Here is a 22,558-nt window from a genome sequence, read left to right on the forward strand (position 1 = left end):
ACAGGATTCACCTGAGGTCAATTCCGAGTCTCATAGCAAAGGGTCTGAATACTTATGTAAATAACGTATTTCAGTAAAAAAATTATACATTTGCAAAAATTTCTAATAACCTGTTTTCACTTGTCATCATGGGGTATTGTGTGTAGACTGAACAGGAACATTTTAGAATAAGGCTGTAACGTAACAAAAATGGGGAAAAAGTGAAAGGGTCTGAATACTTTCCAAAGGCACTGTATATCATAACACTCACTCATCAAGTCTTACATTCCTACATTCCATTACTTTTCTCTAAAAACAATTTGACCAACGGAAGGAAGCTGGTGACCAGTTTGACCATATCATAGCCTAGAATTTAAAAATCTCCTACTTGTGGATTTATTTGCCCCTTTAGGTAGGGTTCATCATTTGAGCTATAAAAAAAATATGATGGTCTTGTATCCTTCAGACTTACTCAATGAATAAGCAACTATAGATTCAAACAATGTTCAACATTCTTTATTTTTCTTAAGGAATTGTATTCATTTACTGTTACAGATATATCATAGACATTAAGGGCTGTTGTCGTTGGACTTGTTGCATAGAGCACCTTTAATATGGACAATAATTGAGATTCTGTCTATATTGATGTACACTTGCCCTCAGTGGAATATACCATGGTAAAATCCAATGTGAAAGCAATGCGATTTGATTGTATATCACGTGCTCGCGTTTTTTGGAAATGCTTAGACTGTTAAAGATAATGTCCTCCACTGGGTGGCAGTAAAAGTCCTGAAATAATCACACAATTTTACATTTTAGTCATTTAGCAGATGCTCTTATCCAGAGCGACTTACAGTAAGTTGTAAATCAAACCCACAACCCTGGCGTTGCAAGCTCCACGCTCTACCAACTGAGCCATACGGGACCACCCATTCAACCAGGATGAAATCAGACATTATGTATAATACATGATCTACATACTCTACGCAACAGTCTAGGTCTATAATGAAGCAGGAAGAAGAATAAAAGCCACAGCACTGACGTTCTTTAAATGTCACATTTAATGAGTTTCACCACTGTACTTCAAATCTACACTTTTAGAAACCGGCCATTTTTCCCAACACACACGTGAGTACATCCGAGGAGTCAATTCCGGTCTCAACTTCACATTGGCTTTAAGGTCCTTGTAAGCAGAGCTTTATAGATATATTTATCGTAAATTGTATTCAAATTACATTACCTCTGAGTATAAACTTCAAATGTCTTATAAAATGTGTGACAGCACAAGTAGTATCTATCCAAATTTTGCCCAAATATCAGTTGCAGGTTCAAGTTAGTCTGCGTTATTTTTTGTACACGTTTAAAATGAGCATCAGTGGGTTTTTGTACTTAATTACAACACAAAATCTCTTGACGAAAAGATACTAGCATCTTCACATACATATTACACAGGGAAACGGGGGGGGGGGGGGTTATAGCCTATCAAATGTATGACTCAATGTCAACTAACAGTCTGTAATTGCTTGGCTATTGATAGGGTTTTTAATACAATGACATGATAGGATGCAACCCACCTCTGGCAAATTTTTTATCGTTTTTCAAATGAGTGAAGAAGAAACTTGCACGTGTTTTATTTATTTCAATATAAAAGCTGGAAGGGACATTCAAGTTTTATTTTTAAATCTCCACATGAAATGATAAACTTGTGGAGGTAGACAAACCAAGTAATTGAGCTCAAGAGGTAGAGACCAACATTGTGATTCCTTTATATACATATAAACACAATAGTAAAGTGTTTCTCTAAGGTAAAAGAAATAATAATATAATAATAATAGTAGTATAATAATAATAAGAAAAAAGCCTTCTACTTCAATATAGCCACAGCTCTGCAGTACACACAAGACACAATTAACATAATTGGTTATGTGTTTTTTCATTTGTTTTCTGAATAATTTTTGTTTTGGATTATTTTTGTCTTCTACACACTCTAGTACAGGGGAAAACAAATTAAAGACCAAATAAAATATATACATTTATATGCAAGTCTCAAAAATAAAATAAAATGCACAGCCCTAAAAATGTGCAGGCTAATACACCTTCTATACAGCAGTATTGTTTTGAGTTTTAATTTCTTTGTTTTTTTCCTCCATTGTAGATTTAGTTTTAAATCTATTCGTTTTTTTATGTATTTACATATCATATTCTGTGGATCATGAGAAAGCGTGCCATAGAATGTTGACTGAAAGAACTAAAAAATAATAATCAAAAAATATATTAAATTGTTTTCTTCTGAGAGTTTATTTTATTGGCGTAGGTGTGGGTAACATGAAATATCGCTTTGGGGAGTGAGGTTTAAAGTAGACCTAATATATCTGTTTGACACCATTCCCTTGATAAGGTGACAAACCCTCACCAAAGCAACTCACTGTAGTTAGTTAAACATTCTCATTCGCATGTGACAGGACACACGTATAAGCAACCCTACAGAAATGAATGAATGTCTTCAAGGAATGGCAACATCCCCTCGTATCATCAAACATCTATTTTTTTAAATCTTGGTTTCGCTTTCTCTTTAGAATAATTGTATTATTTTGGTTTGGCTGATCTTCGTATTATTTTGCTTGTCTGTCTTCAACTAGGTATGTATTGACAGAACATGGACAGTGTATGGTAGGACTATAGATTCAGCAGACATGGCAGGGGAACCAGTGAATGTCTGTATCCTTTATACTCTTAACATGCCTGTTCATATGGTACAGTATGTCTAACAGCAGATTACTTGAATTCGGTCTCTCAGAGTCTCCAGAGAGAAAATGCAACGACCAAGTAGCACCCCAACATGGCCTTCTTGTTACTGTAGCACAAAACCTGTGCAGAATCCCACAATATCAATATGTACCCTAAACTACTGCCTCTCTGTCCCCCGTCATGCTACAGTACTTCAGCTCTCAGTGGCTCTTCGCACTAATAGTCTATTCTTTGAAGCAACCACATTCCAGGGTTACCTCATTTTACCCAGCTAATACTGACACAGTGCCATACTTCCACATGCCCACATTTGGGTTAGGTGTGCGAGTGGGTGTGCCGTGTGAGGGGTTCTCGCCATATGTATCGCAACCAAATGGCATGCAGAGCACACATCTCTTCACAAATACTGACTTCTAACCCGGGAGACAGCAGGCATAGAACATACAGCAATGGAGCAGAATTTTTTTTAACAAAAAAACAAACAATGAAACCCTCTGACTATACTGTTTAACAGTACACCACAAATAAATAAAAAGCTTTATCTCTAATTGAACGCTATGATTTCTCGGGGGGGGGGGATTAGCTAGCGTGAGTAGGTACAGTCTTAAATCTCGTTCTATACATAAAACAACACCCATTCCGGACCCCGTCTCCCTCCTTTAATAAATAAGTGACGACGATGCGTGTATGGAAGTGGATGGGAGCTGTGCGTTGCCCTCTGGGACTGCAGGCAGAGACTACGAGGACTCTCTGTAGCATACTGCCTCTGTCTCATCCCTGGCTTTACACACACTTTCAAGCACACAAGGGTGGCTCTTATACCACCTCTGCACAATGTTTGTATGCACATGTGTGTGTGCATTCATTAGTGGGTTTGCATCTACAGAGCAGTGTGGGTATACACTTGTATACATAGCACACCCTAAAAGTCCCTCCATAACCCAGTCAGCAGTGGTTGGGTTCATTTTAAAACTTCATAGTTAGTATTACAGTACACACACAGTGGACATTGCTAGTCCTAGACTCCAGTGAAATGCTACGCAGGTTGGGGTTTCTTCTTCTTGTCCTCAGTAGTCCAGCGTGGGCCATGGGCAGGGTCGTGGCCCAGACAGCAGCTATTCCCACACCAGGGGGGACGGGGGCATCTCAGAGGGCTGGGCCACAGTGGAACTGTCAGGGAGAGAGAGAGAGACAGCGAGGGAGATGAGCGAAAGAAAGAACAAAAGAGGACACAGAGAGATGAGGGGACAGGGAGAGATGGAAAGGTATGGTCAGTCACTGGCACTGTCGCAGCACCACTTTCTGTTTAGTGAGCAGCATGCATCTACTGCAGAGGAAAAAGCAATTAACTAATGCACCAAATCCTTAACAATAACTCTCAGGATGTTGGCTGGATGGAGGCAGGAGTGAAACTCACAAATCAGATATTTTAGGCCGGGTAATAACAAACTGCAAGGAGAAAGACACTTTTATTGGCTGCCAGTGAGCAAAGCTGGCCAATGGAATGGACTGTTACTGTTCTTGTTGTGACACAGAAGGACACAGGTACCAAGGTGTGGCAGGTAGATCAGGTAAGAGAAAGGAAGCTGACATGCTCACAGGACCAGGTCAAGGTGGGTAAATGTCATCTAACAAGCTATCAAGTTTCTAAGAAGTGGTTAGCTTTCAAACTAGCTCAATTGCAAAAATCCAAACAATGAGGAATCCAGTTTTATCCACCGGCAGAGGCCTCTAGTCTTACCTGATAAAGCTTTTGAAAGCGGCTGACTGGGGGTTGATGCAGAGCGGCACTCTGTTCCCCTTCTGCTGCTCCAGGATGAACTGGTGAATGATCTCTGTGGAAGACAGAGACAGGCTCAAGGAGACGAACCCAACACAGTCTTTACAGTTACACTGAGTTTCACAGTAAGGTTTTTAACCGGGGTTGACTAATTGTATCATACAGTATTTACTGCTTGTTTGAAATTAGGTAAAGATCTATTTCAAAGTGTGGATCTTCACTTAGAAATAACCCGGGTATGTATTTTGAAATCCCGTGGTAAAATGGTAGTCTGATTCAGAGGGGTTAAGTTAAATGCAGAAGACACATTTCAGTTGAATGCATTGTACAACTGACTAGGTATCCCCCTTTCCCTTTTAGTTGCATTACAATGATCTACTGATTACTTAGCTTCATTGGGATTCATTAAAACAAGCTTTGTTGCCTAGCTACGACTTAGGACCAGGTAAATGGTTGAAATAAGTACCAGGCAGGAAGGAAGAGGAAAGGGAGGGAGAAGTAGGATGAGGGAGAAGGAGGAGGGAGGAAGGCCAGGTTTATTTCGACCATCCACCAGAGTAAGCCTGCGTTTAGAAGACATCCTCACTAATATCTGCTGACAGAACAGGCCACCACTGATCTGGCTCTCCCCGCAGAGAGAGAGAGAGAGGAGGGAGGGAGGGTGAGGAAGAGATAGGCCGAGAGAGAACAAACATCTAAACGAGAGGGAGTGCTTCTAGGGATGTGACTAAAGGCGTCAGCAAGCTTCAGTTTAACTGGCGCCTAGCCGAACTCTGCAAGTGTACCGAACAAGTGTGCTCGCATACTCCCTTAAAAGACCTTCACTTGAAAAAATAAAAAAAATATGCAATAGTACTGTTTATCCATTTTGAGACGCCATAGCCAGTATATACTTCCTCAAAATAGTCCGTATTAACTCAAGAAATCTGTCATTAATTTTGACGTTTTTGCAGAGGAGATTTCGCAATTTTACATCTAACTAAGATGTTTGGTGCAGTATTTCTCAATTAAAAGATACGCATCAAAACAAGTCGTCTCTCATTGTATGACAACAAAGACTATTGAAGAATCCCTACTGTTGACCAATCAATGACAAAGGGGCGTAGACTTCGGCTACAGACTTATGTTGTCATAGTATATGCACAAACTCTTCCGAACTGTTTCGGCTGGGAAGCATGAGGACGCCTTAACATACAGAGGCATGATCTGCACATGGTCTCAGGGCTGATTGGATTAAATTAGGACCTCAAGTGTCTGTAAAGCTGCCAGTTTCACAATAATTGTGGTACGAGGTTAAGTTGGGATAAGTCTTTCACCATGTAAGCAATGGATGAATGTCTATTTACCACCCATTGAACCCATTAGCTTTAGCTAAAGCTGCCTCTCTTTGCAAACCCAGTGGAAAAACATAACCCGGTGACATGAAGGGAATAACAATGGATGAGCTAGATAGGCCTAAAACAGAGGATAAAACAATAAAAACAAAAAAGGCCCAATTCCCACAGCAAAACTCTGCACTCTGCTGGTTGGTGGACAGACTCACCTTTGACCTGTCTGACGGAGGTCAGATTCTTCTCGAAGCCATCGTCAAACTTGGGTGTGGTGACGGGCTCGAAGTCGCTGGTGTAGACGCGACCAGAGGAGGTGGTGTAGCAGCACTTACACATGCAGGTGTGGTACCTCAGTCGGCCCTCGTCCAGGTAGGGGTGGGCCAGGGCATCCTTCGCTGAGATCCGCTTCGACTGGGGGAGGGCCAAACACACACTGATGTACACAGACTACACACACTGATGGAATACATACAGGACTATGAAATCCCTCCAAATCAAATGGTATGTTTAATAAAGTGTTTGCAGTCTCTCATAAACAGCAGGCTACTGCACATTTTGAGGACACCCCACATTAAAACTAGACCTTGGAATCAAATCAAATCAGCCTCAACTGAATAACCAACTGACTAGTCAGCAATATCCCACTGACAGGTGCCAGACTTTAAAACGAAGGGGGAGAAAAACTTCCCTCTGGTCTGAATAAAGATGTCCGAAAAGAAAGGTCTGCTTATTTCCACATTACAGATATCCATGAGACAACCCTGTATTCAGTAGGCCTCGATAACTCAATGTTTTTGGCCCCCATTATTACCATGTGTCAGACTCCTATTAATCTGTTAGTGACAGAGCTTCATCTTATTTCCCCAAGCAGTCGGGGAGAGAAGACGGCAAAGTGGGTCGGGGAGAGAAGACGGCAAAGTTAATCAACCTCCCTTTGTTTATAATTCAGTGAATAAGCGTCAACGGGTCAACATAGGGGTTGGACTTGGGAGACATTTGCATTGGGGGAAGGGAACAGTTTTACATGCTGGCTGTCCATCACCCTGGATTGGCCACTGGCCAGAGGTGAAAGCCTGCCATTGAAGGAAATTTCATTCAATCCAAAGTTGGATTGTTGATTACAGTCAGTGACAATAGTGTCTAGGGTTACCATCACCTTCCCCATGTTCCCTTTGTTCAGAATCGACACCCTAGGATGTTGAATTCATATCCTGCCAATGTGTATTGCAGTTGACTGTACTGAAGTGATGCAAAAACTGTCTGTGTAACATAAGGTATACTCGTACGTTTTAGGAAAATAATGATTCAGTCAGAAAGCCAAAAAGCTGCTTCAGTCTGTGTAAGTAGGAGCCAAAACTCTTGAGTAGAGTATTTTTTTTTACATCTCTACATATGGTGTCCAATCTGCAGGCCATTTAGCCATTGAACCATTACTTGTAATGACGAGATTATTTTTGTTTATTTTCTTTGGTTAGGCAGAAATTGCATCCTATTACTGTGGAGTATAATGGTCTGTTTCCCAACAGGCAGTCAGGCGCACGCACGCACGCACGCACGCACACTACTCACCGGATCGAACACAAGCATCCTGCACAGGAGGTGGACAGCTTCGTGGGTGGCCTGGCTGGACAGGGTGTACAGGACAGGAAGGGATGGCTGCAGAGACAGGAAATGTCATACAGTCAGTCAAATAGTCACACGGACAGTCAACTTAACCAAATAAAGCTTTTCAATGCTGGCCTTGTTTTGTTTACATTGGGATTTTAAGAACTGTGAAAACACCTTGGATAATGATATCATGAATTGTACATTCAACATGACAGTTTTGACACTCAGAAGAAGCATCTACCTGGTAGTACAGTTTTTGTACAGCACCAAAAAACATGACGTGATGTTATGTGACAACGGGAAAAGTCAAGGGCTACTGCGTGCATATTGCAATGTGGATTCAATTGAATTGAGTCCTAGATCTTATCTGTGGCATCAAAGCCAACCACAGCCAATGATTTTACAAATCTGTCCTTCACTTCCACACGTCTTCCACGCTGCCGCCAAAGGGATCCTTCAAATGATAGCCGTGTGCTTATCTCTACAAGGAGGTGGGCCCAGAAGAACAATGAGCAAGTTATTTTTACACTCCAATTATTTTCCCTGCCCCCATCCATCCATCCCCTGCTCTGTCTCTCTCTCTCGTTCTCTATCTCTCTATATCAAACTCAACTAAGTTGATTGAAAAAGCACACCGTTAATCGCTTGTTTTCCCTGATTAGGTTTTGCCGGTGCGAGCAGATACAAGCCCCGACTGGTGATTCACGCTCATCAGGATATGACTTTCTGTCACTCACACATTATTCCCTCCGCTGTGTTTCACCTAGCACAATCACCAAGGAGAGGAGAGGGGGACGAGAGCAGAGGAGAGGAGAGGGGGAGAAGAGAGCAGATGAGAGGGGAAGGAGTGCAGAGGAGAGGGGGAGGAGAGGGAGAGGAGAGCAGAGGAGAGGGGGACGAGAGCAGAGGAGAGGAGAGGGAGAGGAGAGCAGAGGAGAGGGGGAGAAGAGAGCAGAGGAGAGGGGAAGGAGAAGAGAGCAGAGGAGACTGTGCTTTGTGTGTGTGTGTTACATCAGTGTGTGTGTGTTGCCATGGTGGCAGTGTGATGGGGCACGGTGCTAGGCTGAGAGAGAGAGATAGAAAGAGCGTTGCGGTGCACAGTAGTATTAGTAGGCATTAGCCTGGGATTAGCAGGGGATGGAGTTCTAGACAGATGAAGGGCGAGGAGAGCAGGAGAGAGAGGGAGGTGAGGCTGGACCCCTGTCCCGGCCCCATGATGCCGCCCGGGACACAGCCAAATGATGACTCAGGAAGAGAGGCTGAATGGTGACATAATGGCCATGGCGCTGTTTCAGACTAGACATCACTCAGAAACTCACACTGTCAAACACTGTGAAGGAAGAGACTGTATGAGAGCAGCTGAAGGTTCTCTTTAAAGACAACACACAGATGCGGTAATAACAGCAGCTAATCTCCGTCTCTAGCCGGAGAACAGAGGCATCTCCTCTCAAACTAGGGCAAGTGGTCAACCAGCCCACTCCAAACCCCTCAGGCTAAGCAAAAATTTGTACATTGCCTAGTGTGTGTGCACTGTGCAGCCATCAGCAGTAGTTCTGGTAACTGGGTTGAGATAGTATTTCAACATTGAATTTTGAGCTTTTCCCTGCATGGCAATTGACTGGACAGCTAGAGTGGTGGTGTGATGTCACAGTGCCCCAAGGCCTTGTTGTTGTAAGCCAGATCAGGGCTTTCTCTTAGCTAGCCAGAGTAGAGTCAGGGTTTTTTCTCTCTCAGCTAGCCAGAGCCAGGTCAAGGCTTTCTTTCTCTCAGCTAGCCAGAGTAGAGTCAGGGTTTTTTCTCTCTCAGCTAGCCAGAGCCAGGTCAAGGCTTTCTTTCTCTCAGCTAGCCAGAGCCCAGCTTCTCAAGGAGCACAGAGCCACGGGCTAGAGAGGTGTATTTACAGGGCTTAGTTCTATCTCCTAACAGGCTATCTATCTATCTATCTATCTATCTATCTATCTATCTATCTATCTATAGTTGAAGTCGGAAGTTTACATACACCTTAGCCAAATACATTTAAACTCAGTTTTTCACAATTCCTGACATTTAATCCTAGTAAAAATTCCCTGTCTTAGTTCAGTTAGGATCACCACTTTATTTTAAGAATGTGAAATGTCAGAATAATAGTAGAGAGTGATTTATTTCAGCTTTTATTTCTTTCATCACATTCCCAGTGGGTCAGAAGTTAACATACACTCAATTAGTATTTGGTAGCATTGCCATTAAATTGTTTAACTTAGGTCAAACACTTCGGGTAGCCTTCCACAAGCTTCCCCCAATAAGTTGGGTGAATTTTGGCCCATTCCTCCTGACAGAGCTGGTGTAACTGAGTCAGGTTTGTAGGCCTCGTTGCTCGCACAAGCTTTTTCAGTTCTGCCCACAAATGTTCTATAGGATTGAGGTCAGGGCTTTGTGATGGTCACTCCAATACCTTGACCTTGTTGTCCTTAAGCCATTTTGCCGCAACTTTGGAAACATGCTTGGGGTCATTGTCCATCTGGAAGACCTATTTGCGACCAAGCTTCAACTTCCTGACTGATGTCTTGAGATGTTGCTTCAAAATATACACATCATTTTCCTACCTCATGATGCCATCTATTTTGTGAAGTGCACCAGTCCCTCCTGCAGCAAAGCACCCCCACAACATGATGCTGCCACCCCCGTGCGTCACGGTTGGGATGGTGTTCTTCGGCTTGCAAGCTTCCCCCTTTTTCCTCCAAACATAACGATAGTCATTATGGCCAAACAGTTCTATTTTTGTTTCATCAGACCAGAGGACATTTCTCCAAAAAATACGATCTTTGTCCCCATGTGCATTTGCAAACCGTTGTCTGGCTTTTTTACGGTGGTTTTGGAGGAGTGGCTTCTTCCTGGCTGTGCAGCCTTTCAGGTTATGTCAATAAAGGACTCATTTTACTGTGGATATAGATACTTTTGTACCTGTTTCCTCCAGTAACTTCACAAGTCCTTTGCAGTTGTTCTGGGATTGATTTGCACTTTTCGCACCAAAGTACGTTCATCTCTAGGAGACAGAATGCGTCTCCTTCCTGAGCTGTATGATGGCTGCGTGGTCCCATGGTGTTTATACTTGCATACTATTGTTTGTACAGATGAACGAGGTACCTTCAGGCATTTGGAAATTGCTCCCAAGGATGAACCAGACAACACATTTTTTTCCTGAGGTCTTGGCTGATTTCTTTTGATTTTCCCATGATGTCAAGCAAAGAGGCACCGAGTTTGAAGGTAGGCCTTGAAATACATCCACAGGTACACCTTCAATTGACTCAAATTATGTCAATTAGCCTATCAGAAGCTTCTAAAGCCATGACATCATTTTCTGGAATTTTTCAAGCTGTTTAAAGGGACAGTCAACTTAGTGTATGTAAACTTATGACCCACTGGAATTGTGAAACAATGAATTATAAGTGAAATAATCTGTCTGTAAACAATTGTTGGATCAATTACTTGTGTCATGCACAAAGTAGATGTCCTAACCGACTTGCCAAAATTATAGTTTGTTAACAAGAAATTTGTGGAGTGGTTGAAAAACTAGTTTTAATGACTCCAACCTAAGTGTATGTAAACTTCCGACTTCAACTGTATCTATCTCCTAACAGGCTATCTATGTATCTCCTTACTGGGTATGTATCTCCTTTCAAGGTATCTATCTATCTCCCACACATTATGTAGTGTTGATCTCTCTAAGAAAGACGATTGATTATGTCACAGTGAACAAAGCAAGTGGTTCATAAGATAGCTGAGGCGATCAACCTGTCGAGGTTAATATAACAATGTAATATCCCTGTCATAAACACTTTACAACCTGCTAGTGCAACCCTAAAATGATGATCACTACTGTACTACACAGTAATGTAAGGGCATGAATTATGCCTGATCAAACAACTTGCATTGTTACAGAACAACTTGCTGACTCAAGGGTTTAATCATTCGATATGTCCCCATTAGACTGCACAGCGCAGAGTTTTGCATGTTTCAGTTCGACAAAGGAACCCACAGCACAGACAGACACAAAGCCACAGTGTTAGGGGAGCAGTGGGCCAACGCTCCCGTTCTGATGTACGAGAAGAGCGAGAACGAGGTTACAGGTTGGTTTGGCGCTGCTCTCTTTTCTAGCCATAGCTCTGGGGACTTTACTCAGCGGGACACAGATGAGCTTCCTGTGTGGTGAAACCCATGGGACCCCCTGCATTCCATCCCCTCCTCAACCCCCCCAACACACAAACAACACACACTATGCCCAAAGAGAGTACAGAATGAAGATAGGCTAAAACACTTTCTTCATGAGAAATCCCTGATCACACTTGTAGGCAGTGCCATGGCACGATGGCTAGCTAACCTAGCCAACGATGCGTAGAAATGCGTCATCGGGTCTAACGGTCGTCTCGCGCCAAACTGCGCATGGGCACACCGTCAAATCAAAGGCACTCCTTCCATATAAAGTTGTTTTAAGGAAAATGTGTCAGTTTGTCACTTTCACGAGGTTGGAGTATTAAAAATTAACTATGTAAGACATTGGCTCGAATCTAGGTTGTGCCTTTAACAACTCAGGAGAAACTTCTCTCATTGACTTCTAAAACCCCAAACCCTGGCCTGTGGTCTGTTTCACAAGCGTTCTCGGAAGTCTCGAAATGTTGCATTTCTGGATCTAGAAACTATGCTATGGCATTCTTTACACTGTGACAAATATTTGTCACTAAATGAGCGTGGTGATCTTTCAACAAACATTACTCACTGTGTTGATACATACAGATACTTGACATTCAAAGTGACAGACACAAAAGGTACAGAGTCTACTGAACTGTAAAGACAACACACAGTGTCTAAATGACTGAAGCACGTAAGAAACTTTTTAAGGCCAAATAGTACATGTGACTAGGGCAGTTATGGTGACCTTATTAACGCCACACTGGCGGTCATGAGTCATGACTTCAGTCAAATTCCATGTAATTGTTTAGTCACGGCAACTAGTCTTCTCCCAAACAAATTTCACACATATATTATTTAGTTTATGTAAAGACAAGATTAAATTAAGAATAGTCTGATGGGTGACAATATTATCACTTGAGAATGATGTATTATCACTTGAGAATGATGTATTATCACTTGTGAATGATGTATTATCACTTGTGAATGATGTATTATCACTTGTGAATGATGTGTTATCACTTGAGAATGATGTATTATCACTTGTGAATGATGTATTATCACTTGAGAATGATGTATTATCACTTGAGAATGATGTATTATCACATGTGAATGATGTATTATCACTTGTGAATGATGTATTATCACTTGAGAATGATGTATTATCACTTGAGAATGATGTATTATCACTTGTGAATCATGTATTATCACTTGTGAATGATGTATTATCACTTGAGAATGATGTATTATCACTTGAGTATGATGTATTATCACTTGAGTATGATGTATTATCACTTGAGAATGATGTATTATCACTTGTGAATGATGTGTTATCACTTGTGAATGATGTATTATCACTTGAGTATGATGTATTATCACTTGAGTATGATGTTTTATCACTTGTGAATGATGTATTATCACTTGTGAATGATGTACTATCACTTGATGCCCAACGTGTGCAGTAAGGCAAGAAACAGTGCATGCCTTGTTTTGCTACACACCTCATGTAGCCAAATTAAGCACATTAATCCGCTTGACATACAGAAGTTTGGGGAAGATCGTTTTCACCGTAAAAATCACCTTTATAATAAAGCACTACATGCATAATTGCATTTGCGGTCACTTTTGAGAATGGTGTTTTCCCGTTAATTGCATTTTGGAACATACACACTTTATAGCCTACTGCCGTGTGTGCATTGCTGCACTTATAATGTGAAGAAATAGCCTAATGGTTAATCAACATTTTAAGTCAAATGTTCTGGTCTGTTGCATCAGCCTCATTGTTTTTAAAAGGTGTTTTGATGTGAGTGGTTGTATTAATTTGAGATCTATCGCATCCCACAACTGTCTCAGAGTATGCTTGGAATATTTATTTCTCACACAGAAGGACAAGTTGACCAACTTTTGTACTATGGGGTATAGTAGATTGACATAGGCTAGTGCTTTTGCTGTTCGTTAGGCCTACTCATCTACTCATCTTGTTGACTGACGAAAAGTTAACGTGGACAGTTCTTCTAACATCTTCAATATGCACCTCGGAATTCGATACGGACACGCACAGTTGGGTCCAGAGCTCATGCCTTTTAAATCAAATCAAAGTTTATTTGTCACGTGCGCCGAATACAACAGGTATTACAGTGAAATGCTTACTTACAGGCTCTAACCAATAGTGCAAAAAATGTATTATGTGAACAATAGGTAAGTAAAGAAATAAAATGGTAGAAAGACAGGCTATATACAGTAGCAAGGCTATATACAGTAGCGAGGCTATATACAGTAGCGAGGCTATATACAGTCGCCGGTTAGTCAGGCTGATTGAGGTAGTATGTACATGTAGATATGGTTAAAGTGACTATGCATATATGATGAACAGAGAGTAGCAGTAGCATAAAGAGGGGTTGGCGGGTGGTGGGTGACGGGACACAATGCAGATAGCCCGGTTAGCCAATGTGCGAGAGCACTGGTTGGTCGGGCCAATTGAGGTAGTATGTACATATGTACATGAATGTACAGTTAAAGTGACTAAAAACTGTTGAGAAGCCTTTTTGTCCTAGACATGGCCCTCCGGTACCGCTTGCCATGCGGTAGTAGAGAGAACAGTCTCAGACTGAGGTGGCTGGGGTCTTTGACAATTCTTTGGGTCTTCCTCTGACACTGCTTGGTGTAGAGGTCCTGGATGGCAGGCAGCTTAGACCCAGTGATGTGCTGGGCCGTACACACTACCCTCTGTAGTGCCTTGCGGTCGGAGGCAAAGCAATTGCCGTACCAGGCAGTGATGCAACCAGTCAGGATGCTCTCGATGTTGCAGCTGTAGACACATGCCAAATTTTTTTCGTTTACTGAGGGGGAATAGGCTTTGTTGTGCCCTCTTCACGAGTGTCTTGGTGTGTTTGGACCATTCTAGTTTGTTGGTGATGTGGACACCAAGGAACTTGAAGCTCTCAACCTGCTCCACTACAGCCCCGTCGATGAGAATGGGGAGCGTGCTCGGTCCTCCTTTTCCTGTAGTCCACAATCATCTCCTTAGTCTTGGTTACGTTGAGGGATAGGTTGTTATTCTGGCACCACCTGGCCAGGTCTCTGACCTCCTCCCTATAGGCTGTCTCGTCGTTGTTGGTGTCTGCAAACTTATTGATGGTGTTGGAGTCGTGCCTGGCCATGCAATCGTGGGTGAACAGTGAGTACAGGAGGGGACTGAGCACGCACCCCTGGGGGGCTCCAGTGTTGAGGATCAGCGTGGCAGATGTGTTGCTACCTACCCTCACCACCTGGGGGCGGCCCGTCTGGAAGTCCAGGATCCAGTTTCAGAGGGAGGTGTTTAGTCCCAGGGTCCTTAGCTTAGTGATGAGCTTTGAGGGTACTATGGTGTTGAACGCTGAGCTGTAGTCAATGAATAGCATTCTCACATAGGTGTTCCTTTTGTCCAGGTGGGAAAGGGCAGTGTGGAGTGCAATAGAGATTGCATCATCTGTGGATCTGTTGAAATTGGAGTGGGTCTAGGATTTCTGGGATAATGGTTTTGATGTGAGCCATTACCAGCCTTTCAAAGCACTTCATGGCTACGGACGTGAGTGCTACAGGGCTGTAGTCATTTAGGCAGGTTGCCTTTGTGTTCTTGGGCACAGGGACTATGGTGGTCTGCTTGAAACATGTTGGTATTACAGACTCAATCAGGGACATGCCCGCAGCACATGCCCGGAGTACACGTCCTGGTAATCCGTCTGGCCCCGCAGCCTTGTGTATGTTGACCTGTTTAAAGGTCTTACACATCGGCTACGAAGAGCGTGATCACACAGTCGTCCGGAACAGCTGATGCTCTCATGCATGCTTCAGTGTTGCTTGCCTCGAAGCGAGCATAGAAGTGATTTAGCTCGTCTGGTAGGCGCGTGTCACTGGGCAGCTCGCGGCTGTGCTTCCCTTTGTAGTCTGTAATAGTTTGCAAGCCCTGCCACATAAGATGAGCGTCGGAGCCGGTGTAGTATGATTCAATCTTAGGACTGTATTGACGCTTTGCCTGTTATATCGTTCGTCGCAGGGCATAGCAGGATTTCTTGTAAGCTTCCGGGTTAGTGTCCCGCACCTTGAAAGCGGCAGCTCTACCCTTTAGCTCAGTGCAAATGTTGCCTGTAATCCATGGCTTCTGGTTGGGGTATGTACGTACAGTCACTGTGGCGACGACGTCCTCGATGCACTTATTGATAAAGCCAGTGACTGATGTGGTGTACTCCTCAATGCAATCGGAAGAATCCCGGAACATGTTCAAGTCTGTGATACCAAAACAGTCCTATAGTTTAGCATCTGCTTCATCTGACCACTTTTTTATAGACCGAGTCACTGGCGCTTCTTGCTTTAATTTTTGCTTGTAAGTAGGAATCAGGAGGATAGAGTTGTGGTCGGATTTACCAAATGGAGTGCGAGGGAGAGCTTTGTACGCGTCTCTGTGTGTGGAGTACAGGTGATCTAGAATTTTTTGCCCTCTGGTTGCACATCTAACATGTTGATAGAAATTTGGTAGAACTGATTTGAGTTTCCCTGCATTAAAGTCTCCGGCCACTAGGAGCGCCGCCTCTGGGTGAGTGGTTTCCTGTTTGCGTATTTCTTTACACAGCTGACTGTTTGCGGTCTTAGTGCCAGCATCTGTCTTTTATGTGACTCTTTTTCAAATCCGCATTAGAGTCGCATCATGCAGCCCTAGAATGTATAAATAAAGTTTGTATCACAAGTAAAGTTGCATAAATAACTCCAATTGAAGCATATAGGAGGACCTGTGTCTTTATTAACCGCTCAATATCCTTTCTATCTTATTCAGCTATGTTCAATTGTATTCTTCATACTATTAAATAATGCCACAGAATTCTAAACAAATCTTTTCTGCTAAATTAATTAGTGTATCCACAGCCATATGGCATAGCCAGATCATGGCCTAACATAATGTCAGAGTATGCTATTCTGTTCTTCTGAAATAGACTACGTACATTTTCATCATATCATGTTTCTTCAGACCTGTCTAAAATAATGGATTTATTGTGATGTAGGCTATATTAAAAGGATTTATTAGACTTTTTAAAATGTAGATGTTCCAAAGGTCTGCATCAGTGGCTTGTAGGCTGTGTGGAAGCCAGAAGATGCTAAATGTGTTTATTTTATATTAACGGTCAATTAAAATGAGACCGGCAGTTATTTGCATGACAATGACCGGCTGACAAAATGTAATGAACACCACAGCCCTACATGTGACATTCTTCTAAGATACAAATATTTGTTTCTGTCTCCACATGCACTTTGAGCTGCAAAACATTGTATGAAATGTGCTTTACAAATAATGTATATAATTATTATTAAAATAGAAGGGAACATCAGGTCTGACCTTGCCCTGCCGAGGGAGGCCTTACACCAGGGCCAACCGGTACGAGCTGCCTGCCTCTCCCACCCCCACCCTCCAACATCGTCCATCTCTCTCCACCCTCATCCCCCCGCCCAGAGTAAGACAAACAAGCTGTACATCACTCTGCCAGACAATAACAAAGCCTTCCCAGGACACAGCCTCAGCGCCAGGTACAACAGAGCACTGTGAAAGGAAGAGTTGCAACTGGGGGATTTAAGGTGGTGTTGACAAGTAGATGTGTTTACTCATGCAAAACTGCTACTAATGCTAACTAGCTACAGTAGCCTCCTGGAGGTAAGAGGAGGTAAGACTGGTGAAGGATGAGCCAATAAACATGCAGGTAATTACTAGAACAAACTAGCAGAGACTACAGTTCCAACACAACCAGCGTGTCAACGCCATGTCAGACTGTTCTGTACAAAGATGTGGAGAAAGGGGTAGACAGGTTTATTTGGAGTGTGTGTGTGTGTGTGTGTGTGTGTGTGTGTGTGTGTGTGTGTGTGTGTGTGTGTGTGTGTGTGTGTGTGTGTGTGTGTGTGTGTGGAGGCTAAGTGATGTGTGCTCCAGCAGCATAGTGAAGCGTGCGAGTAGCAGCCTCTGGTAACTACTCTACCCAGACAGACAGCTCAGGTGACAACAGATTGGTAGTGAGGCTTCCTGTTTCAGCAGAAAAGGCTGCACTTAGCTTCGCCGTGGTTCGAGGGTAGAGCAAAGTGGTTGAGGTGTGCGTGCGTGCGTGCGTGCGTGTGAGAGAGAGAGAGTGAAAGATAGGGAGTGATGCATACGTGTGGAGAGAGGGGGTGCTTAGCAGCTTTCAAGCCATTCTCTGATTTCTAAACTCATTTGGCTTGGGGTATTGACCTGCCTAAGCCTCCATAGCAGGGTAGGTGGGGGCTAGTTTCCTAACGCTGCCTACAGTAGAGACCAATGGTTTTCATTTCACTAGCCATTCTCACATAGATTTATTTAGAAAGCACCGAGAGAACCAGCACCCTGATGTGTTCTATTTTCCCCTCAAAACATGGTTATTTTATTAGATTATACGAGAACAATCATTAGTAAAGAATCTAAGGTCCGCATTCATTCAAGTTCACTATACATCTCATATGGCTGGACCAGTTATTGCCGTCTTTTCCTGGATGAGTCAGGGTGCATCACAGGACTCTGAAGTGGTGTCCTCTTCTCGTTTCCTCTCTCCCTCATCTACAGCTTGCTCTAAAGTAATATGGTGGATAACTACCTGGAATTTGCTCTTGCCTGTCCTGTTCTCTCACACCAGTACAGATGAAAGAGATCAGTTGAGGACAGGAGAGGAAGCTCCATTAGAGTAGTGAGAAGGAGAGGAGAGGAAGCTCCATTAGAGTAGTGAGAAGGAGAGGAGAGGAAGCTCCATTAGAGTAGTGAGGAGGAAAGGAGAGGAAGCTCCATTAGAGTAGTGAGAAGGAGAGGAGAGGAAGCTACATTAGAGTAGTGACAAGGAGAGGAGAGGAAGCTACATTAGAGTAGTGTCAAGGAAAGGAAGCTACATTAGAGTAGTGTCAAGGAGAGGAAGCTACATTAGAGTAGTGTCAAGGAGAGGAAGCTACATTAGAGTAGTGACAAGGAGAGGAAGCTACATTAGAGTAGTGACAAGGAGAGGAAGCTACATTAGAGTAGTGTCAAGGAGAGGAAAGGAAGCTACATTAGAGTAGTGTCAAGGAAAGGAAAGGAAGCTACATTAGAGTAGTGACAAGGAGAGGAGAGGAAGCTACATTAGAGTAGTGTCAAGGAGAGGAAGCTAAATTAGAGTAGTGTCAAGGAGAGGAAGCTAAATTAGAGTAGTGACAAGGAGAGGAAGCTACATTAGAGTAGTGTCAAGGAGAGGAAGCTACATTAGAGTAGTGACAAGGAGAGGAAGCTACATTAGAGTAGTGTCAAGGAGAGGAAGCTACATTAGAGTAGTGTCAAGGAGAGGAGAGGAAGCTACATTAGAGTAGTGACAAGGAGAGGAAGCTAAATTAGAGTAGTGTCAAGGAGAGGAGAGGAAGCTACATTAGAGTAGTGTCAAGGAGAGGAAGCTACATTAGAGTAGTGTCAAGGAGAGGAAGCTACATTAGAGTAGTGACAAGGAGAGGAAGCTACATTAGAGTAGTGACAAGGAGAGGAAGCTACATTAGAGTAGTGTCAAGGAGAGGAAAGGAAGCTACATTAGAGTAGTGTCAAGGAAAGGAAAGGAAGCTACATTAGAGTAGTGACAAGGAGAGGAGAGGAAGCTACATTAGAGTAGTGTCAAGGAGAGGAAGCTAAATTAGAGTAGTGTCAAGGAGAGGAAGCTAAATTAGAGTAGTGACAAGGAGAGGAAGCTACATTAGAGTAGTGTCAAGGAGAGGAAGCTACATTAGAGTAGTGACAAGGAGAGGAAGCTACATTAGAGTAGTGTCAAGGAGAGGAAGCTACATTAGAGTAGTGTCAAGGAGAGGAGAGGAAGCTACATTAGAGTAGTGACAAGGAGAGGAAGCTAAATTAGAGTAGTGTCAAGGAGAGGAGAGGAAGCTACATTAGAATAGTGTCAAGGAGAGGAAGCTACATTAGAGTAGTGTCAAGGAGAGGAAGCTAAATTAGAGTAGTGTCAAGGAGAGGAGAGGAAGCTACATTAGAGTAGTGACAAACAGAGGTGAGGAAGCTATATTAGAGTAGTGACAAGGACAGGAAGCTACATTAGAGTAGTGACAATGAGAGGAGAGGAAGCTACATTAGAGTAGTGTCAAGGAGAGGAAGCTACATTAGAGTAGTGACAAGGAAAGGAGAGGAAGCTACATTAGAGTAGTGTCAAGGAGAGGAAGCTAAATTAGAGTAGTGTCAAGGAGAGGAAGCTAAATTAGAGTAGTGACAAGGAGAGGAAGCTACATTAGAGTAGTGTCAAGGAGAGGAAGCTACATTAGAGTAGTGACAAGGAGAGGAGGCTACATTAGAGTAGTGTCAAGGAGAGGAGAGGAAGCTACATTAGAGTAGTGACAAGGAGAGGAAGCTACATTAGAGTAGTGTCAAGGAGAGGAGAGGAAGCTACATTAGAGTAGTGACAAGGAGAGGGAAGGAAGCTACATTAGAGTAGTGACAAGGAGAGGAAGCTAAATTAGAGTAGTGTCAAGGAGAGGAGAGGAAGCTACATTAGAATAGTGTCAAGGAGAGGAAGCTACATTAGAGTAGTGTCAAGGAGAGGAAGCTAAATTAGAGTAGTGTCAAGGAGAGGAGAGGAAGCTACATTAGAGTAGTGACAAACAGAGGTGAGGAAGCTATATTAGAGTAGTGACAAGGACAGGAAGCTACATTAGAGTAGTGACAATGAGAGGAGAGGAAGCTACATTAGAGTAGTGTCAAGGAGAGGAAGCTACATTAGAGTAGTGACAAGGAGAGGAGAGGAAGCTACATTAGAGTAGTGTCAAGGAGAGGAAGCTAAATTAGAGTAGTGTCAAGGAGAGGAAGCTAAATTAGAGTAGTGACAAGGAGAGGAAGCTACATTAGAGTAGTGTCAAGGAGAGGAAGCTACATTAGAGTAGTGACAAGGAGAGGAGGCTACATTAGAGTAGTGTCAAGGAGAGGAGAGGAAGCTACATTAGAGTAGTGACAAGGAGAGGAAGCTACATTAGAGTAGTGTCAAGGAGAGGAGAGGAAGCTACATTAGAGTAGTGACAAGGAGAGGGAAGGAAGCTACATTAGAGTAGTGTCAAGGAAAGGAATCTACATTAGAGTAGTGTCAAGGAGAGGAGAGGAAGCTACATTAGAGTAGTGACAAGGAGAGGAAGCTACATTAGAGTAGTGTCGAGGAGAGGAAGCTACATTAGAGTAGTGACAAACAGAGGAGAGGAAGCTACATTAGAGTAGTGACAAACAGAGGAGAGGAAGCTACATTAGAGTAGTGTCGAGGAGAGGAAGCTACATTAGAGTAGTGACAAACAGAGGAGAGGAAGCTACATTAGAGTAGTGACAAACAGAGGAGAGGAAGCTACATTAGAGTAGTGACAAGGAGAGGAGAGGAACCTACATTAGAGTAGTGTCAAGGAGAGGAAGTTACATTAGAGTAGTGTCAAGGAGAGGAAGCTACATTAGAGTAGTGACAAGGAGAAGAGAGGAAGCTATATTAGAGTAGTGACAAGGAGAGGAAGCTACATTAGAGTAGTGTCAAGAAGAGGAAGCTACATTAGAGTAGTGTCAAGGAGAGGAGAGGAAGCTACATTAGAATAGTGTCAAGGAGAGGAAGCTACATTAGAGTAGTGACAAACAGAGGAGAGGAAGCTACATTAGAGTAGTGACAAGGAGAGGAGAGAAAGCTACATTAGAGTAGTGTCAAGGAGAGGAAGCTACATTAAAGTAGTGACAAGGAGAGGTGAGGAAGCTACATTAGAGTAGTGACAAGGAGAGGAAGCTACATTAGAGTAGTGACAAGGAGAAGAGAGGAAGCTACATTAGAATAGTGTCAAGGAGAGGAAGCTACATTAGAGTAGTGTCAAGGAGAGGAGAGGAAGCTACATTAGAATAGTGTCAAGGAGAGGAAGCTACATTAGAGTAGTGACAAACAGAGGAGAGGAAGCTACATTAGAGTAGTGTCAAGGAGAGGAAGCTACATTAGAGTAGTGACAAGGAGAGGAGGCTACATTAGAGTAGTGTCAAGGAGAGGAGAGGAAGCTACATTAGAGTAGTGACAAGGAGAGGAAGCTACATTAGAGTAGTGACAAGGAGAGGAAGCTACATTAGAGTAGTGTCAAGGAGAGGAGAGGAAGCTACATTAGAGTAGTGTCAAGGAGAGGAAGCTACATTAAAGTAGTGACAAGGTGAGGTGAGGAAGCTACATTAGAGTAGTGACAAGGAGAGGAGAGAAAGCTACATTAGAGTAGTGTCAAGGAGAGGAAGCTACATTAGAGTAGTGTCAAGGAGAGGAGAGGAAGCTACATTAGAGTAGTGACAAGGAGCGGAGAGGAAGCTACATTAGAATAGTGTCAAGGAGAGGAAGCTACATTAGAGTAGTGTCAAGGAGAGGAAGCTACATTAGAGTAGTGTCAAGGAGAGGAGAGGAAGCTACATTAGAGTAGTGACAAACAGAGGTGAGGAAGCTATATTAGAGTAGTGACAAGGAGAGGAAGCTACATTAGAGTAGTGACAATGAGAGGAGAGGAAGCTCCATTAGAGTAGTGTCAAGGAGAGGAAGCTACATTAGAGTAGTGACAAGGAGAGGAGAGGAAGCTACATTAGAGTAGTGTCAAGGAGAGGAAGCTAAATTAGAGTAGTGTCAAGGAGAGGAAGCTAAATTAGAGTAGTGACAAGGAGAGGAAGCTACATTAGAGTAGTGTCAAGGAGAGGAAGTTACATTAGAGTAGTGACAAGGAGAGGAGGCTACATTAGAGTAGTGTCAAGGAGAGGAGAGGTAGCTACATTAGAGTAGTGACAAGGAGAGGAAGCTACATTAGAGTAGTGTCAAGGAGAGGAGAGGAAGCTACATTAGAGTAGTGACAAGGAGAGGGAAGGAAGCTACATTAGAGTAGTGTCAAGGAAAGGAATCTACATTAGAGTAGTGTCAAGGAGAGGAGA

At 43.0% G+C, this 22,558-nt stretch overlaps 1 protein-coding gene across 1 annotated transcript in view; it reads right to left on the reverse strand.

Moving 5' to 3' along the window:
• Positions 1-480: 480 nt before the first annotated feature.
• LOC139548196 (serine/threonine-protein kinase NLK-like) overlaps positions 481-22,558 on the reverse strand; it is a 168,632-nt gene continuing 146,554 nt past the window's right edge. The window contains exons 8-11 of the mRNA XM_071357700.1: positions 7,408-7,494; positions 6,051-6,249; positions 4,469-4,562; positions 481-3,897 (exon numbers count right to left, since the gene is read on the reverse strand). Of these exons, the coding sequence (XP_071213801.1) occupies positions 3,843-3,897; positions 4,469-4,562; positions 6,051-6,249; positions 7,408-7,494 (435 nt within the window). The 3' untranslated portion in view covers positions 481-3,842. The remainder of the gene's footprint in view (positions 3,898-4,468; positions 4,563-6,050; positions 6,250-7,407; positions 7,495-22,558) is intronic.

This window comes from Salvelinus alpinus, chromosome 21 (genome assembly GCF_045679555.1).
Source record: "Salvelinus alpinus chromosome 21, SLU_Salpinus.1, whole genome shotgun sequence".
Taxonomy (NCBI): Eukaryota; Metazoa; Chordata; class Actinopteri; order Salmoniformes; family Salmonidae; genus Salvelinus; species Salvelinus alpinus.